General features: G+C 33.3%; 1 protein-coding gene across 9 annotated transcripts in view; it reads right to left on the reverse strand.

Annotated features, from left to right (window-relative positions):
• Tbc1d5 (TBC1 domain family member 5) overlaps positions 1-22612 on the reverse strand; it is a 615865-nt gene that overhangs the window by 82063 nt on the left and 511190 nt on the right. For all 9 annotated transcript variants that reach the window (XM_063257823.1, XM_063257829.1, XM_063257828.1 and 6 more), the window contains 2 exons: positions 16794-16879; positions 1168-1424 (listed from right to left, as the gene is read on the reverse strand). In XM_063257823.1, coding sequence (XP_063113893.1) covers positions 1168-1424; positions 16794-16879 — 343 coding nt within the window. The remainder of the gene's footprint in view (positions 1-1167; positions 1425-16793; positions 16880-22612) is intronic.

Consider the following 22612-nt stretch of genomic DNA (forward strand, 5'->3'; position numbering starts at 1 on the left):
TTGGGGAATACAGTCTATTTGTTTACAAGTTTAAATGTAAATGTGTAAATTTTTAAATAAATTTGGATACAAGCTTCTTAAGCAGAGTATATGGATCTTGAAGTGTTCTTACTAAAAATATTACAGAACACTGATGTAACACAGGGATTCTTTATGACATAAAAGAGGCTTGGATCAGGAGATCTGCTCTGACACTAAATGGTCCCAGGCTTCTTTACTTTCTGAGGCCTTAGAATTGCTCCTTGTATATTTACTTCCATCATGTTAGTGTTTCTTGTTTTCTTGCTTTCTAGCAGATTTCTATTATTAAACATAAATGTAGTTGTTTGTAGTCTGATAGGAATAGAAAGACTTAATCCATTAAGCTTCTTTTAAAATAAGAGTACTGTAAAAAAACATCCTAGGTAAGACCCTGAGGGGCTGTCTTATGAGGCAAGTGCCTGGTGAGGTGAAGCACTGGTAAGGCTCTGACCTAACAAAGAACTTCCTTGACTGCCAGCAGCAGAAGTACTTCCAGAAGCCATACAAGCAGCAGTGTCTTTACTGATCAAATAACAGACTTGAGTGGATGATCTCCCACGTTTCCCCTACTCTTAAATTCTGTGGTGCTAACTTTTAGCATATTAATTCAAACACTTACTTTGGCTGCTTGAGATTTTGTCAGTTTTTTTCTTTTTCCTTAAGAGTCTAGTATGTATTCCCTAGCGGTAAAGCAGCTAGATGAGAGACCACAAATCTTATAGCATTCTTTCTCCAAACCACTGCAATGATTTGATAAATACTATGATGAAAAAGAGCCAATGGTATTATACATTCTCAATTCAGACTCTTCTGAAAGACAGCATTATTCCCCTGGGAGCATTATTATACACAATTAGCAGAAAACATAGGCAAACTGTAATCATACATACAGGATGCCCGTGACAAAAATGCAAGTTATACTAAAATATAAACATTTTAAAAACTGGCTTCACAGAGTGCCCCATAAATATTCTTAAGAAGAATACAGTATCTGAGATTCCAACTTAAAAAAGATCAAGTGCAACAGATTTTTAAAAATCAACTCTTGCTCTAATGTTTATTTTGGGGACACTGGTTTCTTATAGGTAGATGAGGAAATCCTTGCTGTGCTGTGTGTTCTTTGGATTATTAGTATTTTTTTCCTACCTTTGTTCAATTGCACTGGCATGCTTTCAGATTTCATCAGCCTCTGCTGCTGCTGCTGCTGCTGCTGCTGCAGATGATACCTTGGAGCTTCTGTGGAGGACTTTGTGGGAATCACAGCAGAAGAGCCACCGTTGTCCTCAGGTACAGGGCTACCCACATTGCCTGGGGCCATTGCTGGGGAAATCAACTTTCTTCCAAAATTAATCAGGCTATTAGAGACTTTATTTATATTCAGGGGAGTGCCTTTTGGATTGGTCCTGTTTAAAAAAAAAAAGGTTAAGGGGACATTCATTATTTAAATTAGATTATTTCATATACTCTATTGGTATATAAATTTAGCTTTTCTTGCTTTGTAGAAGGCCTTTTACTAGATCAGTTATAAAAGTAAGAAGTGAAAACTTAAAGTATCCATAGAATAATAAAATAACAAGATTCTTAAAAACAAAACCTATGAAAACAATTTTATTCTTTTATATTCACTCATTTGTTCTTTCAACAAATAAAGCACAATATATGCCAGTACAATATTATGTTCAAAGATGCCTCAAAAAGACATAGTTCCTTTCTTGGAACTTATAGTTCAATAGAGAAAAATATGTATTAATCAAAAGTCACATAAATATATGTTTAAAATCTATGATGTGGACAATAAAGGAGAGGTACAGGGCTTGGAAAATCCTGGGGTGTTCAGAGAAGGGGGCACCTGTGAAATGAGGCTGAGAATAGAATTCCCATAAGCATAGTATTTAAAGAAAAAAACAAAACAGAAAAGAGGGTGGAAATAATACAGAATTTCAAAACAAAAACACTAAGAAATCACTAGTTAATAAATTACATATTGTCCTTTTAGAAGTAGTTCTTCAAGGTACCAAAACAAAGCATAAAGGGTGGACAATCAAACAATGATAGTACAAATTATTCCATTTGATGAATTAACAAAAACTCAGTAGTATGGTTATCTATCTTGCATGCTTAAACATATGTATAGTTATATCCTTTAGAGTACTTTCTTTCCCTTTCATTATTATAATATCTATTGTACATTTTTGGATCTTACTGCTCTTTCAGTTTTTTATTATTATTTTTATATTGTAGAGACAATATGATATAAACGTCAGTCTGATTTATTTCACTTACGAGAAATAAGTGCCTCCATTTACCTATGAATGCCTGAAGATAATCCTTTTTTATAGCTGAGTAATATTCCATTGTATAAAAATAAATACCACACCTTTTTCATCCATTCTGTGTTTGATGGGCATTTGGGTTGTTTCCAAGATTTACTATTACAAATTGTGCTGCTATAAACATTGGTGCACATATATTGCTGTGACATGACCTTTTCAACTTCTCTGGGAAAATATCTAGGAGAGGAATAGCTGGATTGAATGGAACTTCCAATCTTAGTTTTTTGAGGAAACTTCATATTGATTTCCACAGTGGTTGTGCCAGTCTACATGCCCACCAACAGCGGAGAAGTGTTCCTTTTTCCCCACAGCCTCACCAACATTTGTTATTGGTTGATTCTTGATGGCAGCCATTTTTTTTGGAGTGAAATGAAATCTCAATGCTATTTTAATTTGCATTTCTTGAATGACCAGTGATGGTGAAATTTCTTCACGTATTCATTTGCCATTTGTACATCTTCATCTGAGAAACGAGTGTTCATCTCAGATGCCAATTTTTGGAGAGGGTCTTGAGTTTGGGGGACTTGATGTTTTTCAGTTCTTTGTATGTTCTGCATGTAAGCTTTTGTCTGAGGGCCTGCTGGCTAAAATTCTTTCCCATTCTGTGGGTTTTCTTTTCACACTGTTGGTGATTTCTTTTGAAGTGTAGAAACTTTTTAGTATGATGAGGTCCCAGTTGTTGATTTTCTCAAGTACTTCCTATGCAATTTGTGGTTTGTTTGTGAAATCTTTGCCTACCCCTGAAGTCTCCAAGATTTCTACCTACCTTGTCCTCCAGTAGATTTAGTGTTTTAATATTTAGATCTCTGATCCATTTTGACTTTGACCCATCTGAGTTTGGCCAGATTTAACCTCATTTTGAAAGCATGTTTCTGAGAACTGTGAAGTAAATTTGTGGAAGTTATGTCAACTGCCTAGTGCACTAAAACTGTAACCCACGATAGGTCCCTGCCAGAGTACTCCTTGTCCTCCTTCCTCACTCCCATTTATTTTTCTTGATAGTATTTTTCATTATCTGGCATTTGTCCACCTCTTACAATTTCCATTTAAATATATGTTTCATGAGAGGAAAGACTCATTTGTCTCTCTTATTAGTATGTTTACATTGCCACTGCATAACACATCGTAGCTACTTTAAAATATTTGTTAAACAACAGCTACGTCTACCTGTAATTTAAGTCTTTCTCTTTGTTACAGAAGTCCTTGCTCTTAACTCTGACTGGTCTCTCCATTAGTGGTCTCAATCCCATCTCCTCTCTTCTTGTGAGATTGCAGCTCTTCAGCCTTCTCTGCCACATCATCACTTTCTTCCTCTTTTCTGTATCATTACTATCTTCATACAACCACAGTGGCTGTGTATAGAAGCATACCTTTTTCTCCTTTGGTCCCTCATTCCTATGTCATTCTCATTTCATTTCTTTGCCTACTCATGTTTTTTCAAAGTATCTGCACATGTTACTTTTGCTCCCTATGAACCATGAAGCTGTGGCTGTGGTCTCTTTGTTAATTGTCCTACAACCAGTCATCTAGTGATTTCTGCACTGCAGACCCAAAGATTTATTCTTCTTTGACTCTCTCACTCAGTGGCTATCAACTCACCCCGGCCCTACATTTTCTTTTCTTTTTCTATGTTTTGCCAGTACTTATGTTATAAATGCATCTGGCAAATGGGCACAAAACAAATATGTGCTAAATGAATGATTACTTCCTTCATAGTCATGCAATATATTCAAGGATTATTATCTTGAAGACCAATTATAATTACCAATTCCATGACAGTACCAAACTTTATATTTTTACTGCCTAAATCATTCATAGAAATTTGCTCTTTTCACCAAAGTATGCAAGATTCTATTTGGTTTTAGTCAACTTAAATTTTACTATCATTTTTTTCTCTCAGATCTCTGGCATCACTTATATGGTAATTCTACTTTTTATATGACAGCTAAATCTTTGACATTACTAAGTATCACTCTCTCAAACAGAACTGACCCATAGTTCCATAGGAAAAAAAAAAAAAAAGAACACTATGCTTCTTCCTTCTATAATGTTTTCTCTAATGACACTACCTAATGCTATGGGCAAAGTACTAAAAGCTTAAACTGCTTTGGAGTCAGGACAATTCAAGTTTAAATCTGGAACTCATTTTCACAAAAGAAAAATCTTCATTTATAACTCAATGGAGTGTGAAAATTTCAAAAAGGTTCCTTTTGTACTGTTTTATCTTTAATGATAATGTCTTTATAAAATTATTAAAAATAATGTTTCTTATTGGAAACAAGAATACAACATGATTATATACCGTTCACCTTCTTAGCTGCTTTTATAACTACTACAGGTTGACAACAGAAAAGGCTCTCAATATATGTTTATTGAAAAAAAAGAATGAAATAAAAAAGAACTGATAAATTCTGGATTAATTAAGCATTCACCTCTGGTATGATGTCCTACTCAGGAGTATAGGCGCATTTATTGTGACAGTGGAAAGAAGAGCTACCATGACACTGAAGTTCTATTGCATTTTTGTTTTGCTTGTTTGCAAGTCAAGATTCATAATTCATAGATATGAAGAAGTTATAATGTTGCTACCCCTTTTTATATATAAGAATGTACTAGTCAAATTCCCATATTGCCAGTTGTAAAATTTATATGTTGATAAAAGTACTAAAAAAACAGCTAGTGCGTTATCAAGAGAATATAGCTAATGCATCTTCATTAGTACTAATAACCATGAAAAACATATAGCTTAAGCTCATGCTGAGTAATTTTTCATCTGAATAGCTCTTAAAAGGAGATGAGCACTGGTTCCTGTTTTGAACTTTTTTTAAAAACCACTTTCCCCCTCTTCTACTATGCAGTGTATTTTCCAGAACCACATTTTCTTTTCAAAACAATAACTGAGGAGGACCGTATTTTTTAGGATTCAAACAATTGAAAATCGTGTAAACTGTATAGAAAGCATACTGTCTACAATTTGTTTAACACATGATGATTTTTATGCCAAAGTTACTTAATTTATGTCTAAAATATTAATAGAATCCTTTGTAAAATACTAAATAGTTTCAATAAATATTAACGGCTGTGATGTGTCACACGTGTGAAACTTAATGCAGTTTTCAGAGCTCTAATGGACAGCAGGATTTGGGTTAAAGATGAAGTATAATGTTTGGTGTTAAATAAATCACAAGGGGAATTTGGAGTTAACAGGACGCTGAGTATGAAATCTAATGAGTAACCAGTTTTGTGTAATGCAAATCTTTTATTCCTGTTGGCTATTTACTGTTATTAAATACAGTAATGCATAAAAGAGATTGTTTTAAAAATGTGCCGAAAACTTACTTTTTGGTAACCCTTCAGTCAGGTTAAAACAGGGACACTGTCTAAAAAAACAAGAATCTCTTCAAATCACCTGACTCTGACCTGACTTTATTAATGGGCTCCTTTTGTTCAGTTCCTGAAACTCTGAAAATGGATAACTCTTTCTAGTTTCTCACTACCCTGTTAATCGCTTGCAGCAGGCTTTCTGACCTCCACTCCATTGAAAGAGCTCTGAAATATATAACAGCTTCTCAAGGTCAGAGCTATGTCTTGTTTTGATTCAACTTTAAAGCCTTTCTGAAAGATTAAAAAAAATTAACACACCTCTATAAAAACTCTGGGCAACCATTTTCCCTCTGGTAGCCAAATCTTGACACAATTCTGATTTATCTCCTTTCTACCTACAGATTTTTTCAGATATGATATTATGCATTCAGTATTTATTTCATTTTCTATAATATAATTTGTTTAGATATTTGCCTATATTTTTCAAATTAAATTTATTTCAATTTAATATTTCAATTTAAATTTATTTTAAATTATTTTTCTCTATATCCTAATTTATACTTGTAATTTCTTTCCTGTGTTCTTCAAGCTTATTTTAACTGTAAGCTTGGTTTAATTGTTCCCTCATTTACTTTTTCTTCATTCTTTCTCTTTTCCAATAAAAATATTTAGAGCTACACACTTACATCTGATTACAGCATTAACGCCAAATATTTCTTCTCACTTTCTAGACAGTCTGTTGACACAATTACTTAAGTTTCATTTCAAATTTCAGGTAGTTAAGTTTGTTCTTATATATTACTTTTTATTGAATAAAAACAAATAGGAAACAAGTGGGAAAAAGTTCTGATTTTTATAAAAATTATAAAAACCACACATTAGAAAACATAATGGTTATATGCATATTTTTACTAATTATTTGGAAATAGATATAATTACAAATAGCAAGTATAGTTCACTAAAGTAATTCCAAGATAAATTTTCTGCCTGTCTCATAGTGTTTAAGGTCCATTAGATTTCATCAAGGAATGTCAATACCTACAGATATAATAAAGGATAATGCATGTCCACAGTTACAGTTGAACACCTGTACCCAACATGTACTGCTCAATGTCAGTGGTCCACTAAGATTTCTGGTATTGTTATGTGTGTTAAACTTGGTTCATAGAGTGGTCCACTTATTTTTAGGTTATCACCTCTATTATAAGCTGTGTAAATTTGGGAGTTATTTTGCCCTGCATGACTTGAGTTTCTTTCTTCCTAAAACAAGGGGGCTAACTTTTAGGCTACTTTAGATTACTTTAAGGTAAAAAATTCTATAATTTTATGACTTGAAGAAAGAAAACATGTGCTAATGGATTTCCAAAGACTACAGAGACAGCCAGTACATCAAATAAAAGAACCAAAGTTTAAAATAACAGGCTAGCATGACAGATAAGTAAAGCAGAAAAAATTAATGACAATCAATAAAAGTTCATGCAGTCACATGAAAACTTTTACAATTAGGGATTATATATAGGTCTTACATATAAAACAAGGAGGCAGGGATTAATGTGAATTCTTATTTTAAGATATCTCAGAACCTTACGGATATTAATGTTTTCTTTTGGTTTGCAAGGCTACTAGTGTACACCCACAGTGATGATACTGAAGAAAATTAAGGTTCTTCGGCTTCATTAATACTACAAAACAACCTATACTGCAGGAGATATTATGACTGACTATGGTAGTCAGCTTTTGGTGATATATTTATTTTTGGAAGAAATAAGCTGTGTTTCTGAAACACTGGGGAGGCTGAAAATTAAGTTAGAAGATGTATGACTAAAAAACCTGGGGAGTGAGTCCTCCAATGCTAAAAGAACTACCATTTTGGAATTGTACAAGTAGAAACTAGAAAATTGTCTTCAGATACATGGCTTGAGGTTTTGGCATAGGTAAGAGGTAGAGTTAAATAAAAATTCCTTGTAACACCAAGAATTTATGATCTGCAGTGCCAAATAGCATCTACTGTCACATCTGTTATATCATTCAGATGACAGGAAAAAATTTAGCAAGAGGTTTATGTACCAGCAAGGACCCTGAACACAGCCTATCTCCAAGTTTAAGGGGTTACTTTACCTATTTACCATGTCTCCTTATTTGTATACTGTTGTAGTTTCTTTCTGATTTCTGGGATACAATATCTGATACCCATAACTTCAAGGAGGAAAAGTTAATTTTGCCTAGCTGCTTGCAAATGTGTCAGTCTAGAGTCAGCGAATTCCGAGGTAGCATAATATGGCAGAGTGCATGGCAGAGGAGATTCACTCATGATTTGGCAGTAGAGAGCAGAGAGAGGGATCAAGGAAAGAGGGAAGGAAGTAGATCCTTCTAGGCCACATCCCTTGTGACCTACTTCCTCCAAACAGGTTTCACCTCCTTCACCAGATTTAGCTATAAACTCACCAGTGAACTAATGCACTTATGAATTATGTGTCATGCCCCCATAATCTAATCACCTCCTCCAAGCCCCATCTATGAGTGCATGGGGCTTTGGGGACATTTTAGATGTAAATCCCACACAACATACATTCAATTCTCTTCCATCCTTTTACCCCTTCTTCCTTTTTATTTTCCAAGGTCATTTTCTCCCTCAATTCTCTTCTCCTTTTATTTCTTATCATCCTACTATACCTTTATTATCAAATTTTAAGTGATTTTAAAATTATTTTTAAGTGTAAAGAATATAATACTAGAAAATGTACACATGCACATAGTAGCACAAACACACATACAGAACTTGGTTTTGGGATAGAAATAATACCCTCTCTCTGCACTCCTGTACATTTGTAGTTTGTCCTTACTAATCTATTCTGAGTGGATTATAGCTCATATTTATTTCTCCCAATGTTATGAACATCAGTCTATGCATAATATTAGTTTAACAAATAATAAGCAATTAAACATTAATCAGAGTATATCAAACCATTAGATAAACTTGAGATGTATAGGAATATTAAGGTTTCTATTTTTACAGTGGTAGTTTTCAAGTAATTTATTCTCTGACTTGATGTAACTTTAAATTATCAATCATTCCAATAAGGAGCTTTGGTTCATACTATCAGTCATTAGGGGTCAGAGATTCTCTGCCCTAGGAGAAAACATCAAAATGGAAGAGGATACAAATCTGAGCTATCCATCTATTGAGTTTTTCCCTCTTCACCTTTTTTCTGCTTTGAGAATCACTATGTTTCATCACAACTAACAGAAAAAAAAGGTCAAAAATAGCTGCAGCTAAACAGGTATAAAGAACTGACTGGGCTTAAGGTAGGGATATGGGAACCAATAAAATACAAAGTAAAGTGAATCCATATGACGGCTAAGCTTGCTTGCGGCAACTCGACTGGCTTGGAGTGCCTCGGGACTGGTGGACCATACTTCCGGATGTATCTGGTGGGTCACGGAGTTGTGAATGTGGGACATATGTCTAGTCCCTTACCCTTTTCTCTTCAGCACTGTTCTCCTCTGCTTTCTGGCCACTAGGAACTTTGTTCTACCATGTCATTCTGACATGCTGTTTCTGTTTTGGAGGCAGCTCACTATGGACTGAATTCTACCAAACTGTGAGCCAAATCAAACCTCTCATCTAAGTTGTAGCTACAAGGCATTGTGTCTCAGCAATGAGAAAGCTTACTAATATAATCTACGAAAAGAAATAGTCATGATTTAAAAATACAAGCAAAAGAAGGATGAACTGGATGTAGCAAAATGTAAGAAACCTTTTTCTCTTTATTTTAAAAAAATCTATAGGACCTCTATACTAAAAATTATAAAACACTGCAGAAAGAATGAAAACATCTCACAATGAAGTCATAGTCTATATTCACGAATTATTCAATAATGTTAAAGGTATTAATTTTTTTGAAATTGATTTATAGATGTCAATGTAATTCCAAACAAATCTTAATAGTTTACTTGTAAAAACTGACAAAATGACTATAAAGTTTATGTAAAAATGCAAAGGTCCTAGAATAGCCAAAATAATGACAAAGAACAAACTTGCAGGACTAGTCTACTTAGATCAATACTTGCTAGAATGTTAACACAGTTAACCTCATGTGTTAGTATATAATGGCCTGATAGTCCAGAAACTGATTCATACATAGAAAATGAATGAATTTCCAATCAAGAATTCAATTTAACTCAAAGGGGGAAAGAAAGACCTTAAACAGTGATGAACAGCCGGATATGTATCCAGAAAAAAATGAACCTCAACTTTTTACCTCACTCCACACACAAAAATTAGTTTGAGGTGGATCAGAGATATAAACACAAACATAAAACCAATACAGCTTCTAGAAAAACATTTTGTGGTAAAGGATGATCTTATAGGTAAGATCAAATCCTGCATATTCTAATGGGGTTCAGGTCTGGCCTATGATTGATTCCTGGTATATAACCTCTAAGCCTTTTTCTGATAAGAATGTTATTGAGCTGGGCATAGTGGGGTATGCCTGTAATACGAGTCTTGGGAACTTGACACAAGAGAATCTTAAGTTTGAATCCAGCCTGGGCAATTTAATGACCTAGCAAGCCACTGCCTGAAATGAATGAATGAATGGATGGATGGATGGATGAATGGATGGATGGATTGATGGTTGGGAATGTAGCTTAGTGAAGTTCCTGGGTCCAAACCCAAAAAAACATTTAAAAAAAAGTGAATACTTAGCCCTTGGGCCACACCATATGGTTTTTGCTCACAATGAGACATATAACCTAGCTCTCGAATTTATTTTATCAATTTGACCACTGGAAGGATGAAGACTAAATAGCTAAGGTTAGCTACATAGTACTCGATGCCTGTAAGAATAATTCCACAATAAAAATACATTAATGAACACCAAAAATTGGGTTAGCTTCTCTAGTTGGCAACCCTTTGTATTATCAAACATTGTTGCTGAGAGCATTAAGCATACAGGTTGAGAGGAAACCTGAAAGGATACTTGGGTTTCCTAGACTCTAATCTTTTCTTTCAATTTTGGCTTTTTTTTTTTTTTTTTTTTGTACTGGCACTCAAACTCATGACCTTGAGCTTGCCAGGTAGGTACTGATGGCATTTAGCTATATCCTTGGCCCCTTTTCAATTTTAATCTGTATTCTTTTGCTTAATATACTGTAACAATGAGTCGAACAGCTTTTTTGAATTCTAGTAAATTATTGAATTTGATTGATGGTCTTAGTTACTCTCCAATAGAGACTAAGAGCAGAAAAGATATCCTACACCAGAAACAAACATCACTACAATAAACAAACAAACAAAATATAAATTCTTACCGATTATTTTTTGTTTGTAAAAATATCATTAAGAAAATAAACAGGCAAGCCACATATTGGCAAGTGATATCTACAATATATAACACAACAAAACTTCCTATCCAGAATATATACAGTTCCTACAAGCCTAAACCAAGAAAGATACCCATTTAAAAATATACAAAATATAAAATACTTTGACAGACATTTCAAAAAAGTTATAGAAATCATGCATCTGTTATTCTATGTGAACTCAACATCGTTAGTCACTAGGAAAATGAAAATTAACCACAATAAAATACCATTTCATACCAACTAGGATGAATAAAACACAGACTGACAAGAGCAAATGTTGGCATGGGTGTGGAGCAAATCCTCGCTATGTCCCCGACATGAGCAGAAAAAGGTAATACGTACTCTGTCAAACAGTTTAGGAGTTTCTTATTTAGTTAAACATCTAGCTTTCCAATAATTTGGAATTTAAATTTCTAAGTGTTTATCCAAGATAAATAAAAACATTCATCCACAAACAACTCAAAATAGCTCCGCAAAATGTTTTTGTAACCTACTCACTGTACTACAAATCAGGATTGACCTAACATTCATCAAGAAATACACTACATAAATTGTAGTATATTTATATAATAGAATATTACTCAAAATTCCAAAGGAATGAATAAAATATATGCGAAATAATATGGATGAATCTCAAAAATGTTATTCAGAACATGAAAAAATTAAACACAAAAGAGTGTATACTATATGATCTCATTTAGGCGAAACTCAAGAATAGGCAAAATATCCAGATGGTGATAGAAATGTGATAAAGCAGCCCCCTCAAGCGTGGGGCTGAATCCAGTGCAAAGGGATATGAGGGAACCCTGGGATAAAATCAATGTTCATTTCAGACATAGTATTGTAGATGGTGTTAGAAGATATACCTGACTATTAAAATGATTAAGATTGAATCCTTAAGATCTGTATGTTTATGTAAATTTAACCTGTTTTTTTTTTTTAAAGATAAAAGATTTATTTACCCTGGGCTAAATAGGAGGTAGTGTTACTATTTTACTTAAATTAGTTATGAATTAACAATTCTCTTTAATACAACAGACATACTTCAGAAACCTATATGCTTATAATACAAATGCTTAAATAACTTAATATTAAAATATCATGAAATTACATTTACGTGGCTATCAATGTCCCTTGAGATTATTTTAGTCAACTGACTACTAATAAGCAAGGAATCCTAAACTTTATGATTTAAGGAACATTATTAGCTTATTACTTCTTTATAATAATTCAACAATAAACTACTGTATCTCTGAAAAATGAAGTCAGTTACATAAATATGGACAATAAGTCTAATTTTAAAAATCTTAATGGTCACATAAAATGGAAATTCTCCTGAAGAACTTTATATGCCTCTTAGGTTTCAAACAGTACTTATTGAGTAATTAAACTAAATATTTATCAACTACAATAAATAGTGTCAAGTACTGAATTAGGATCTGAGAATATAAAGAGTTTAACCTTGACTGACATGAAGGACATCAGACTTACGCAAGATGTCACTCTCAGACCTATGTATTACTCTATAATTGAAGCTGAAGAGCATTCATTCATTTTACAAATTTTGAGTATCTTCTCTCTACCAGATATTAAGAAACAGCAGTGAAAAGACATGATTGTTGCTCTCATAGGGGTTTTTATTAAATTATAATTGTTAGAGTCTTCATGCTGCCTGTGAACTCGCACATTTTCAGAACATTCTGATTACGTCAGGCCCAGAGTAGAGTCATATCTGGATCCCTCAGAGAAATGGGGAATTTTTAGTGTCTAAGTATTCCTGGGGTACAAATAGATGCCCTCACATGGAGTCTGAGGAAAGCGAGACATCCCTTCCTTGGATTCTGGCTTCCTCTCAGGTCCCATGCAACCATCCTGACAAGGGATCTTTGCAAAGGATCTACCTGTTGATATAATTCTGGGATCTTTCATCAATAGAATCATTTATTATTTAAACTGAACTCTGAGAGGGGACAGAGGAAACCTGAGTAGGCTAGCACAGAGAAGATATGTGATTCTACTAACACAGGATATTGCAGCCTTTAAAAAATATTAAATTCTGATCTGTGACTACTCATGATGGGCACTGGACATTTCAGTAGTTACAGATTCTTAAATAAATTAGATGGGTCTTTCTGAAGACTGGTCATAATAATTTAAATAAAAATACTTTTTATAGCAGCAACTTCTGGTTATTTAAGGACAAAATTGGAACATTTGAGTGCTAAATTGTCATTCTGAGCTCAAAAGTTGCATGAATAAGAAAATGTCAATTCCTTAAAAAGCCACGTGAAAATCAATGAAATCACAGCATAGTAGGTATTATTCATACTTGTAATGGGAAATCTACTACTGAAATACATAGGCATTTGCTTTTAAAGGCTTAATTATAGCAACTCATGTTAAAGCAGAGAAGAAAAATCAAGCTTCTTGATTTTTAGAGATATTCTTATCCATGAAATCACAAGTCTTATTTGCATCTTTGCTCCTTATTTGAATATGAAACAAACAGAAGTCCATTGCCATCTATGTAAAATGCATTGGGACCTTAATTCCCAGGTATCTGCCTGTCTCTTGTCCAGTTGCCATTTCCTCATCATTTCTATGGTTTTTTCCACAAGTTATATGTAGTCCTCTGGATCATCCCTACTTACTCTCTTGCTCCTCAGTGACAGTGCCAATGAACTAACTCTTAAAAGTAGCGGCAAGAAAAAATATGACTTAAGGGCTCAGCCTGGTAAAAACTTTCAGGTCTTAAATAGCTAAATAGAGATTTTACTAATGGCTTCAGAGCTAAAATGGCTTTTGATCACAGATAAGAGTGAACTACGATGGACCACGAATTAATATGATGATTAATAAGGTCTATACAGAAAGATAGACAAAGTATTTGACAAGATTATCAAAGCTGTCTTCATCTATACTCTCTCAATCTGTAGCTAAGGGAACCTAAGCACCTTCATCAATGCTTGGTTCAATGGTTTGTGGTTTGTAAGTATAAAAGGTAAAAATGCTACTCTATTGAAGCTTTAACTTACATTCATTTGACTAATTATATGTTTGAAATACCTACCATTTATTTGCTGGGTACAATTCTTTTACTCTGTGCCTACTACATTTTAGGCACAATTTTAGGTATTGCTGAAAACAAGCCAAATGTGGAGTTTGTTTTAGTGCAAGAAATGAACAAAATACATACAATAAATAAAAATCTTAAAAAGCATTTTGGCAGTGATTGTTGCTGTGAAAAAAACACAAAGGCAAATGGTAACAAAGTAAAGGGACAGAGGTAAAGGAGACCATTAATATTGACATAGGAGTCAGAGTGAGCCTCTCTGAAGAGATGGTATTTGAACAGACTAAATAGTGAGTGTGTCTCATTGATTCACAAGGAAAAACATTCCGAACATAAAAAAGGCAAATACAAAGTTCTGGAAAGGGTAAGTGAGCATATTTCTTTGAGGAAAATGAAGCAGGCTATCCGGAGTTGGCTCAGTGAACAAATGCAGAGTGATGGTGACAAATCAAGTTGGAGAGAGCAGGAGGCTAGATCATACAGACCACTAAAAAGGTTTTGAGTTTTGACCTAAATGTTTTGGTAAGTCACTGTAGGGCCCTGAGCAGTGCAGTGATGGAATCTGATTTATATTAATCTGGCTATTGGTTGAGGAAACAGGAGATTAGTAAAGAGACTAGTAGTGAAATGATAACAGTAAACTGGTATTAGCAGTACAAAGAAAGGAAAGTAATTTGTTTCAGGATATTCTGAAAAGGATATGCTGCCGAGCTTGTATCATTAAGAGAAAAAAGGAATTAAGGACTATTTTTAAGGCAATTGGATAGGGCTATTTACTATGGTGGAGATAATATGATCATGTGCATTGGAGATTAAAATAAAAAATCAGCCTGGAAAGTATTAGATTTGAGATGCATATAAGACATCTAAGAGGAAAAAGTAAGTAGAGTGACATATGAGTTCAAGGGGTACAATTGGAGACATAAATATGGACATTTCAGTCACATAGGGTATAAAATCACAAGATGGATTAAGATTCTCGAGGGAATGAGTACCCTAAGAGAAGAAAAGAAGCCTGAGGATTTTCAACACCTAAGAGGAAGTGATATAAGTAGTCAGAGAGAGCATAGTGTGACACAGAATGGCCACTCAGACAGAATCGTGTGTATTGTGAAAATGGATCTTGTAGGGGTTGGAGGGAAAGAAGGGACTCTAGTTAGAAGGAACCTGTATAAAAAAGAACCTAAAATATTTTGTTCTTTTTAAACATACCAGAATTAAACACTTGACACAATAGAGCAAATGTAAGTGAACCAACTGTAAAATTCTTGAGGGTGGGAATTTGTGTATGACTTGTTCACTCAGAATCTGTATTGTAGTGGCTAAAACAATCAAGAGTCTGCTACTCAATAAAATTTTGTTGAACTGAATGAACAAGTTACTACATGGAATAGCTTTTTATTTGGAAATGAGACTCAGATAAAATGAAAATACAGAAAAGAATTTCAGAAAAATCTCATGGGCTATAGAATTTGTCTCAAAGTTAGAATGCATCAAAACATCAGACAATTGATCCCCAATACCCTGCCTCACTCCCAAAAGGGACAAACATTTTGGTTAAAGCTAAACAATTTTATGACATTCTATTCTTTTTACTATTGTAGGAGGATTCAAATTTTAATTTTAAAACTTGGCTACTTTGTTATAAACTTCTTACCCCTTAGACCAGTGATAATGAAACTTGTAGAGATGAGGACCCAAAACTCACTTTGTTATAGCAGTGTCAAGTGCAACTAAATCTGAGTACTGAGTTTTGAGTTGAGAAAAAACAGTATTAACATCTTTTATCTCAAAACAAAAACAAGTAACACATGTGCTGGAGGTTTGCCAGAATTGCCTTGGACTGTAAGTTCCTTTGTGGCAGGCATTTTAGTTCCTCAGTAGCAACAAAACACAATATGCATATGCACTGCATGAATGCATATTTAGGATGCTGGAATTCTGCTGAAAGAAAGCTAGCACATAGGCAAAATGTTTAAGGAAGAAAATTTGGACAAGTTGGTAGCATTTATCATTTCTAACATTTTTTAGTCTTTCAGAGTAAACTTTGAAATTATATTATAATTTGAAATGGTTCTGATTTGACAAGTTAACTCTTGAGACATCTGAGTATGTATTATGAAAGAACAAAACTGTTCATCAACCCTTTATGCCAATGTTAATTTCTTTAAAAAGTAGGATTTTAATGTTTTTATTCCTACAGTAACCCTTAAAATTTTTGTGTATGCAATCACAAATGCACACAAAAGATGCATTTATAAGCTTATTGTGTAGCTCTAAAGACAGTTGGGAAACCCAGTTTTAATTTTGTTACTGAAATAATTTAAAATATATTATAAAACTGCCTCTTTTCAATCAACAGCAAGGATCTAGAAAGAGATTATACCAAGTAGGTACAATTTATTCAGGTTTATTATTGTTAGAGAAATGAAGTTGTCTAACTTCAAACTGGAAAAAGCACTTTTACATTTATTTAATTTTTCATGTTATCACTGACATTAAAATATACCATTTTCTTATGCCTTAAAAAAACTTAGATAATTCAACCAAGATTCATTATGCACATTAGCCTTTGATATGCTTAAATATGGAAATTTCAGCAAATGTGTAAAATTTTCTGATGCCCTCTGAGCCTATGTTTGTAACTGAAAACTACCATCTGAGAAGGGACTCACCGGCTTTTATTCATAAGGTCTGCTCCTCGTGCTTTGTAATAATCTAAATTGGGATGAAATTGGTAAGTCACTGGTCTTGGATTTCTCTAAAAAAAAAAAAAAAAGCAATAAACTGAAATGGGTAAAATCATCTAAATTATTAACATACAAAAGAAAGAAATCCTTTTTTCTTTAGAAAGTAATATACATAATGAAATCTAAGAATTCGGTTTTACTTAATTGTTTAAGTCCTTCCTTAACTGATTGTCATCCTAAGGAAAACTGAATTATTTTAATATATTTCATTTTAACCTGCTTTGTATTTGAAATAGATTTATCCCTATCATTTATTTTTGATGATTTCAATCACTTTATGACTTTCTAAAACATGAGATATAATAAAACATAGCTGAAAAATTATGTGTGGTGTACCACAACCATAAATAATGTTAAAGGGTAAGAGACACGAAGTGTTCACCAACTACATTTTGGAGTAAGACTAAATACATCACCAACTAGTTTTTGATGATAATAATGCTAAATATGACCACTAGATGGCATGCTAAGTCTTCCTACTCCTTAAATGAATGCTATTTCGAAATTCAGCAATTCTTTGAAGTTAGCAATTTTGATATCACCTATTTTTACTTATGAGTTTAATAAGTGACCAAAACACACCAGGTAGTATGAATAACAGCAGGATATACAATAAACTGACCAATAGACATTTTTATAAAAGCAGCAATAACACTGGCCTTTCTGGCATTTAATATTATTATAATATGGTAGAAATGTCCTCACATCATTAGACTGAGCATGCCCACTTAAAATTGTTGTTATATTTAACTGTATTAATTATTAAATGTATCAAGACCATCACAGGTAGGTAAAAAATTATTTTTAATATATTTACAGCATAACAAATGAATACCATCATCTCTAAAATGTTAAATTATATGCACTTTCCACTAAAAAGTTTTAAAAACTTAGAATATACTCTAATGCTTACCTAAACATATAATTCAAGTAATAATTAGGTCTTTGTATCACAGCATACACTTTCAAAGATGTATCTACACACACACAGGCTATATTTCATCTTAATGGAAAATTACTGATATGTTTAGATATCAATCTTTGCAGATATAATCCTAAAGCATTGATAGGCTTGCATGGAGGCATGGGGGAGAGAAGAGAATATAATTGCTAAGGTTAAATAGTTTGAAATTCATCAAGCTAACAAGCTGCATCTTAATGGCCATGATGGACCTTTTCTTTTTCTGCTGAAAAGAGAATATTTACACAGTTCAACCCTTTCATATCTCTTCCAAGCCAGCTCTAATCATCTGACAAAAATGACAATCCCTTGATTTAGCTCCAGCTACTACTACACTGGTTTGGTATTCAACACAGTTCTATAATAATCAAATCTGAATTGCCTTGATGAAGATAACTGATGCTTCCATGACTACCATACTATTAAGTCTAACAGTACAAGTTTTCTCTCTCTAGGAAATGCATAGGTTTCCTCATGGTAGCTGATGACAACCTGGACCCAAGCACTGTGTAACAGGAAAATAAAACTGACGTTAAAGCCACTGGTAGACTAACAGTGCATTCAAGATTTATTTTAAAAACTGATGTTTACAGGACTCATTCATGACTAATCCTGTTTATTTGCAGTACCTGAAAATATATTTTGTTTTTGTTTTCTTCTCTCACTTCCAACAAACTAATAAAGTATTGTGTTACTTTTTGCAAGAAAATAATGAAAGGGGATCACATGGAGCAGTTTCTTAAAACACCTTTATAAAGAAATGACAAGCAATTAAGATATAAGTTTTGATCTGATCTATCTAAGTACTTAAAGCAATTATTAGGAATAATGATACAACCTGAATATATGAATGAGGCTTAAGTATCGCTTTCACTGAGACCTATTTAAAGTCCTAGAAGACTTACTGATATCAAAAGGAGAGTTAAAGTACCCATGTATTAGAAGCAGCAAAGAGAATCAAAAAAGTGATACTGAAGAAAAGATCAGTTATTGTTGAAAGTCATTCAACAGGGTTTTCTGTTGAGAAGATGATGCTACAGTATTTTTAAAATGTAAGTATACAAACAGGTAATTTAAACCAGCACTCTCCAACCAAAGTATGTAAGCCATAAATAACAGTTAAAAATTTCTAGCAGCCACATTTAAAATAAAAAAGGGAAATAGATCAAATGAAATATAATTTGATTAAGTTTATTTAAAATTTTAAATTTTGAGATAGTTTACATTCTTCCTTTGGTACAAAGTCTTTGAAATTCAGTGTGTATTTCACACTGATGAAATACCTCAATTTGGACTTGCCATAGCTAAATGCTAAATAGCTACATGTGGCTTGTGTATTGGGCATCAGAGAAATACATGTCTGACCCATGTGTAAACCACTGCATAGATATAAAAATCAACATGAGGACACAAATAATAAATAAGGCATAGATATATTTATATATTAAGATTCATACTGATGATTCTCCAATCTGTGTGTAATTGTTTTCTCTTTTTTAAATAAGAATTTAAAAGGTCAGGAAATTTTAGGATACCTTCTTACACAAACAAACCAAATTAAAGTAAGTTTAGATTGTTAAGTATACATATGTACATAAATAAAAGGTAAAATAGACAATTAGGACTACGGACCAAAATGAAAACAACTGTTTCCTTAGGGGAATAAGATTAGAGAAACAAAATTTTAATGTTACATGGTTAACATATTTTAAAAAATAAAGACATGCTTGCTTTGCTTTAAGGATTTTTTTCAAATATAATTTTATAGAACTATAACAGTTTTTCTAATTTTATTTTAAAGAGAATAAAAAATAAAAATGATACAGAATTTCAAAACAAGGTGATAGGAAATTAACAATGGTTCAGAATAGTTGCTCAGATTATCAGATACAGATATGCAAAATTGATCAAATAACATAAGCACTAATGTATTAGTTCCCTTCAATGAATTAACAGGATAAGTGGTACAATTATCTTAGCTATCCTGTGTATACACATACACACATATGTATTTTTCCCTTTTTTCTTTTCTCCTTACCATATCATAGTAGTTCTTTTCTTTTGAGCAGTTTCTTTTCCTTTCACAATATCTATTGTACTTTTTGGATCTTATTTACTCTATCAGTTTCTTACACTAGGCAGACAATATGATGTTTACACATGCAAATCTGATCTCCTCACTTATGAGTATGGTCTCTATAAAAAGCCTAAAATTTATCTTTTTAATAGCTAAGTAGTACTCCACTGTATAAAAATACATCCTTTTTTATGCATTCCTTGGTTGATGGGCATTTGGGTTGTTTCTAAGATTTAGCTATTATAAACTGTGCTGCTATAAACATGGGTGTATGTATATCACTGTGGTATGATGTTTTCAGTTCTGGAAAGATACCCAGCAGAATAGTTGGGTTGAATGAGATCTCTGATCTTAGTTTTCTGAGGAATCTCCACATTGATTTCAACAGTGGCTATACCAGTCTGCACTTCCATCAACAGTGGAGAAGGACTCCTTTTTCCCCACAGCCCCTCCAGCATTTGTTATTGGTTTTTTGATGATGCTCTTCTTTCTGGGGTGAGATGATAGAATGTCAGTGTTGTTTTAATTTGCATTTCTCAAATGACCAATGATATTGAACATTTTTTCATATATTTATTTGTCATTTGTATTTTTTCATCTGAGAAGTATGTATTCATCTCAGATGCTCTGGAATTTTCTTTAAAATATGGTTCACTGGGATTATAACTGTAAAACTCTGTGCTTGAGGAAGGCTAGACCTTAACACAACTACAGTTTCTCAAGTAGAACATATTAAGTCAATACTTTCAATAACATGTCTTTTTCAATCCATTATCAAAGAGTCAAGATTTGTGACTATTATAAGAATCAATGTATACTTTAAAAAATAATTTTGTTTTGATGAATCTTCCTTTGGAAGGAAAATAGCAGAATAGTAGTCTTATTAAAGGCAGCTATATTAGATACAAATTAATGTACAATGAGACAGGGACCAGGCTGTCAAGGAAGTCAGCAGAAAAATAAAGAATCAGAATTGTGGCTGGAGGTATATCTGAAGAAGGCAAGATACAGTCACAATGGCCACACTTGTATACCTCGCTAAGGGATAAGCAGAATATGAGATTATTCTGTAATTAGTACCACTCAGTCCATTAAGTCCAGATGTGCAACAGACACCAGGTTGGATCAGACCAGAACACCTGGACTCATCCCTTCCCCAAAATGTTCCAGTTTTAGGGGTCACAGAGAAGCCAAGGTTAATGTCAGTCATATATCCATGCTATTTGCTCTGCTTCTCTATTGGATCAGTGGGTAAGTAGCAATACTTGTAATCAGATTGGCTGATTATAGTTTGATCCATGTCATATCCATATTATGATTCTGCTGTATAAACTATCCCTGACAAGGGGCCACAGTGGCAACCCACTTGGGACCCCTATGTTTCAGGAGCTATTCCTTTTTCTCAATAAACCTTTCCCACTCTTAAATCTTCTTTGTACTTTACAATTCATTCATAAATTTCAGGGGAAACAAAATTGGCACATTTGACAGCTAATAGGTTGGAGTTATATTTTTTCTGTATCATCATTTTATTGAAATTGAATTCATATTTCAATTATATTCAGTGACCACAAAATTTTCTCTCACTAGCTACTTACCTCACAAATACAGTCCACCTGGGTTTACCGTGCCTTTGAAAGGTAACTAATCAGGATGAACTCTCAATAACCTAATTAACTATCTGAATCATTTAACTCTTAAATGAAGTGTGATTGAAAAATATTGGGAGTGTTTACATTTTTGGTTTTTTGGAGACAGGATCTTGTTATGTAGATCAAAATTTGAGCTCACTATGCAGCCCAAGATGGTCTCCAACTTACATCAATCCTCCTGCCTTCTACAGGTATGTGCTACCACATTTGGCTTAAATTTTTTTTTTTAAATAGAGTGCATGGCCCATTGTCACCAATTCCCCTCAAAATACTCCTCCTTGCTTCAAAACACATTTATCCTACTGATTTTGCCACTTTTCTGAAGCAGTGTTAGTAGTCCTCTTTCATGAGTGTCTTTACTTGCATTGTCTTGGCCAACTTGACATTCTAAAACAATTTAAAACAATCTTCTTTCATGATCATTTTGACTTTGGAGAACAGAGAGAAATCCCATGGTGCCAAAGCAAAATTAACAGTGATGGAAATGAGTCCTAGAGGAAAGTATATGGAAAAATCAAACCAAAATGAAACAAAATTCACAAAGCGTATTTTTCACTTCCCAGAATTCTTTTGTGAAGACTATGATCACAAAACTATTTTCAAATAATGACAGCAATCAATTAAGAGTTAAAACTGAAATCTAATCTGTCAGTTATAATTAATCTTGTTTACTTTAGAGGTTTTTATTATGTGATGGTAACCTGCTACTAGTATAATTTCAGGCAACTCAAATGTGGTGAATAGGTCCTCTCTCCCATATCTGTAATGGAAATCTTAAGATCAGTATTTAATCCTCTTCTTCCTTCCTACCCTACCTCTTATGGCAGCATTTCTTTCTTTTTTTTTTTTTTTTGTCTTTTTCGTTTTTACTGGTACCGGGGATCGAACTCACAACTGCCTGATTGCAAGGCAGGCGCTTATGCCGCTGAACTAAATCCCCAGCCCCATGGCAGCATTTCAATATTTAAGTCAAATACATCTTGCTATGGTAGTATAATGATATTTTAATGCACATTCACACTAAGAATAACTATAAGATGTTACAAAAAATATA

This window comes from Cavia porcellus, unplaced genomic scaffold (genome assembly GCF_034190915.1).
Source record: "Cavia porcellus strain 051 isolate PalLab524CR breed Dunkin Hartley unplaced genomic scaffold, mCavPor4.1 scaffold_10, whole genome shotgun sequence".
Classification (NCBI taxonomy): domain Eukaryota; kingdom Metazoa; phylum Chordata; class Mammalia; order Rodentia; family Caviidae; genus Cavia; species Cavia porcellus.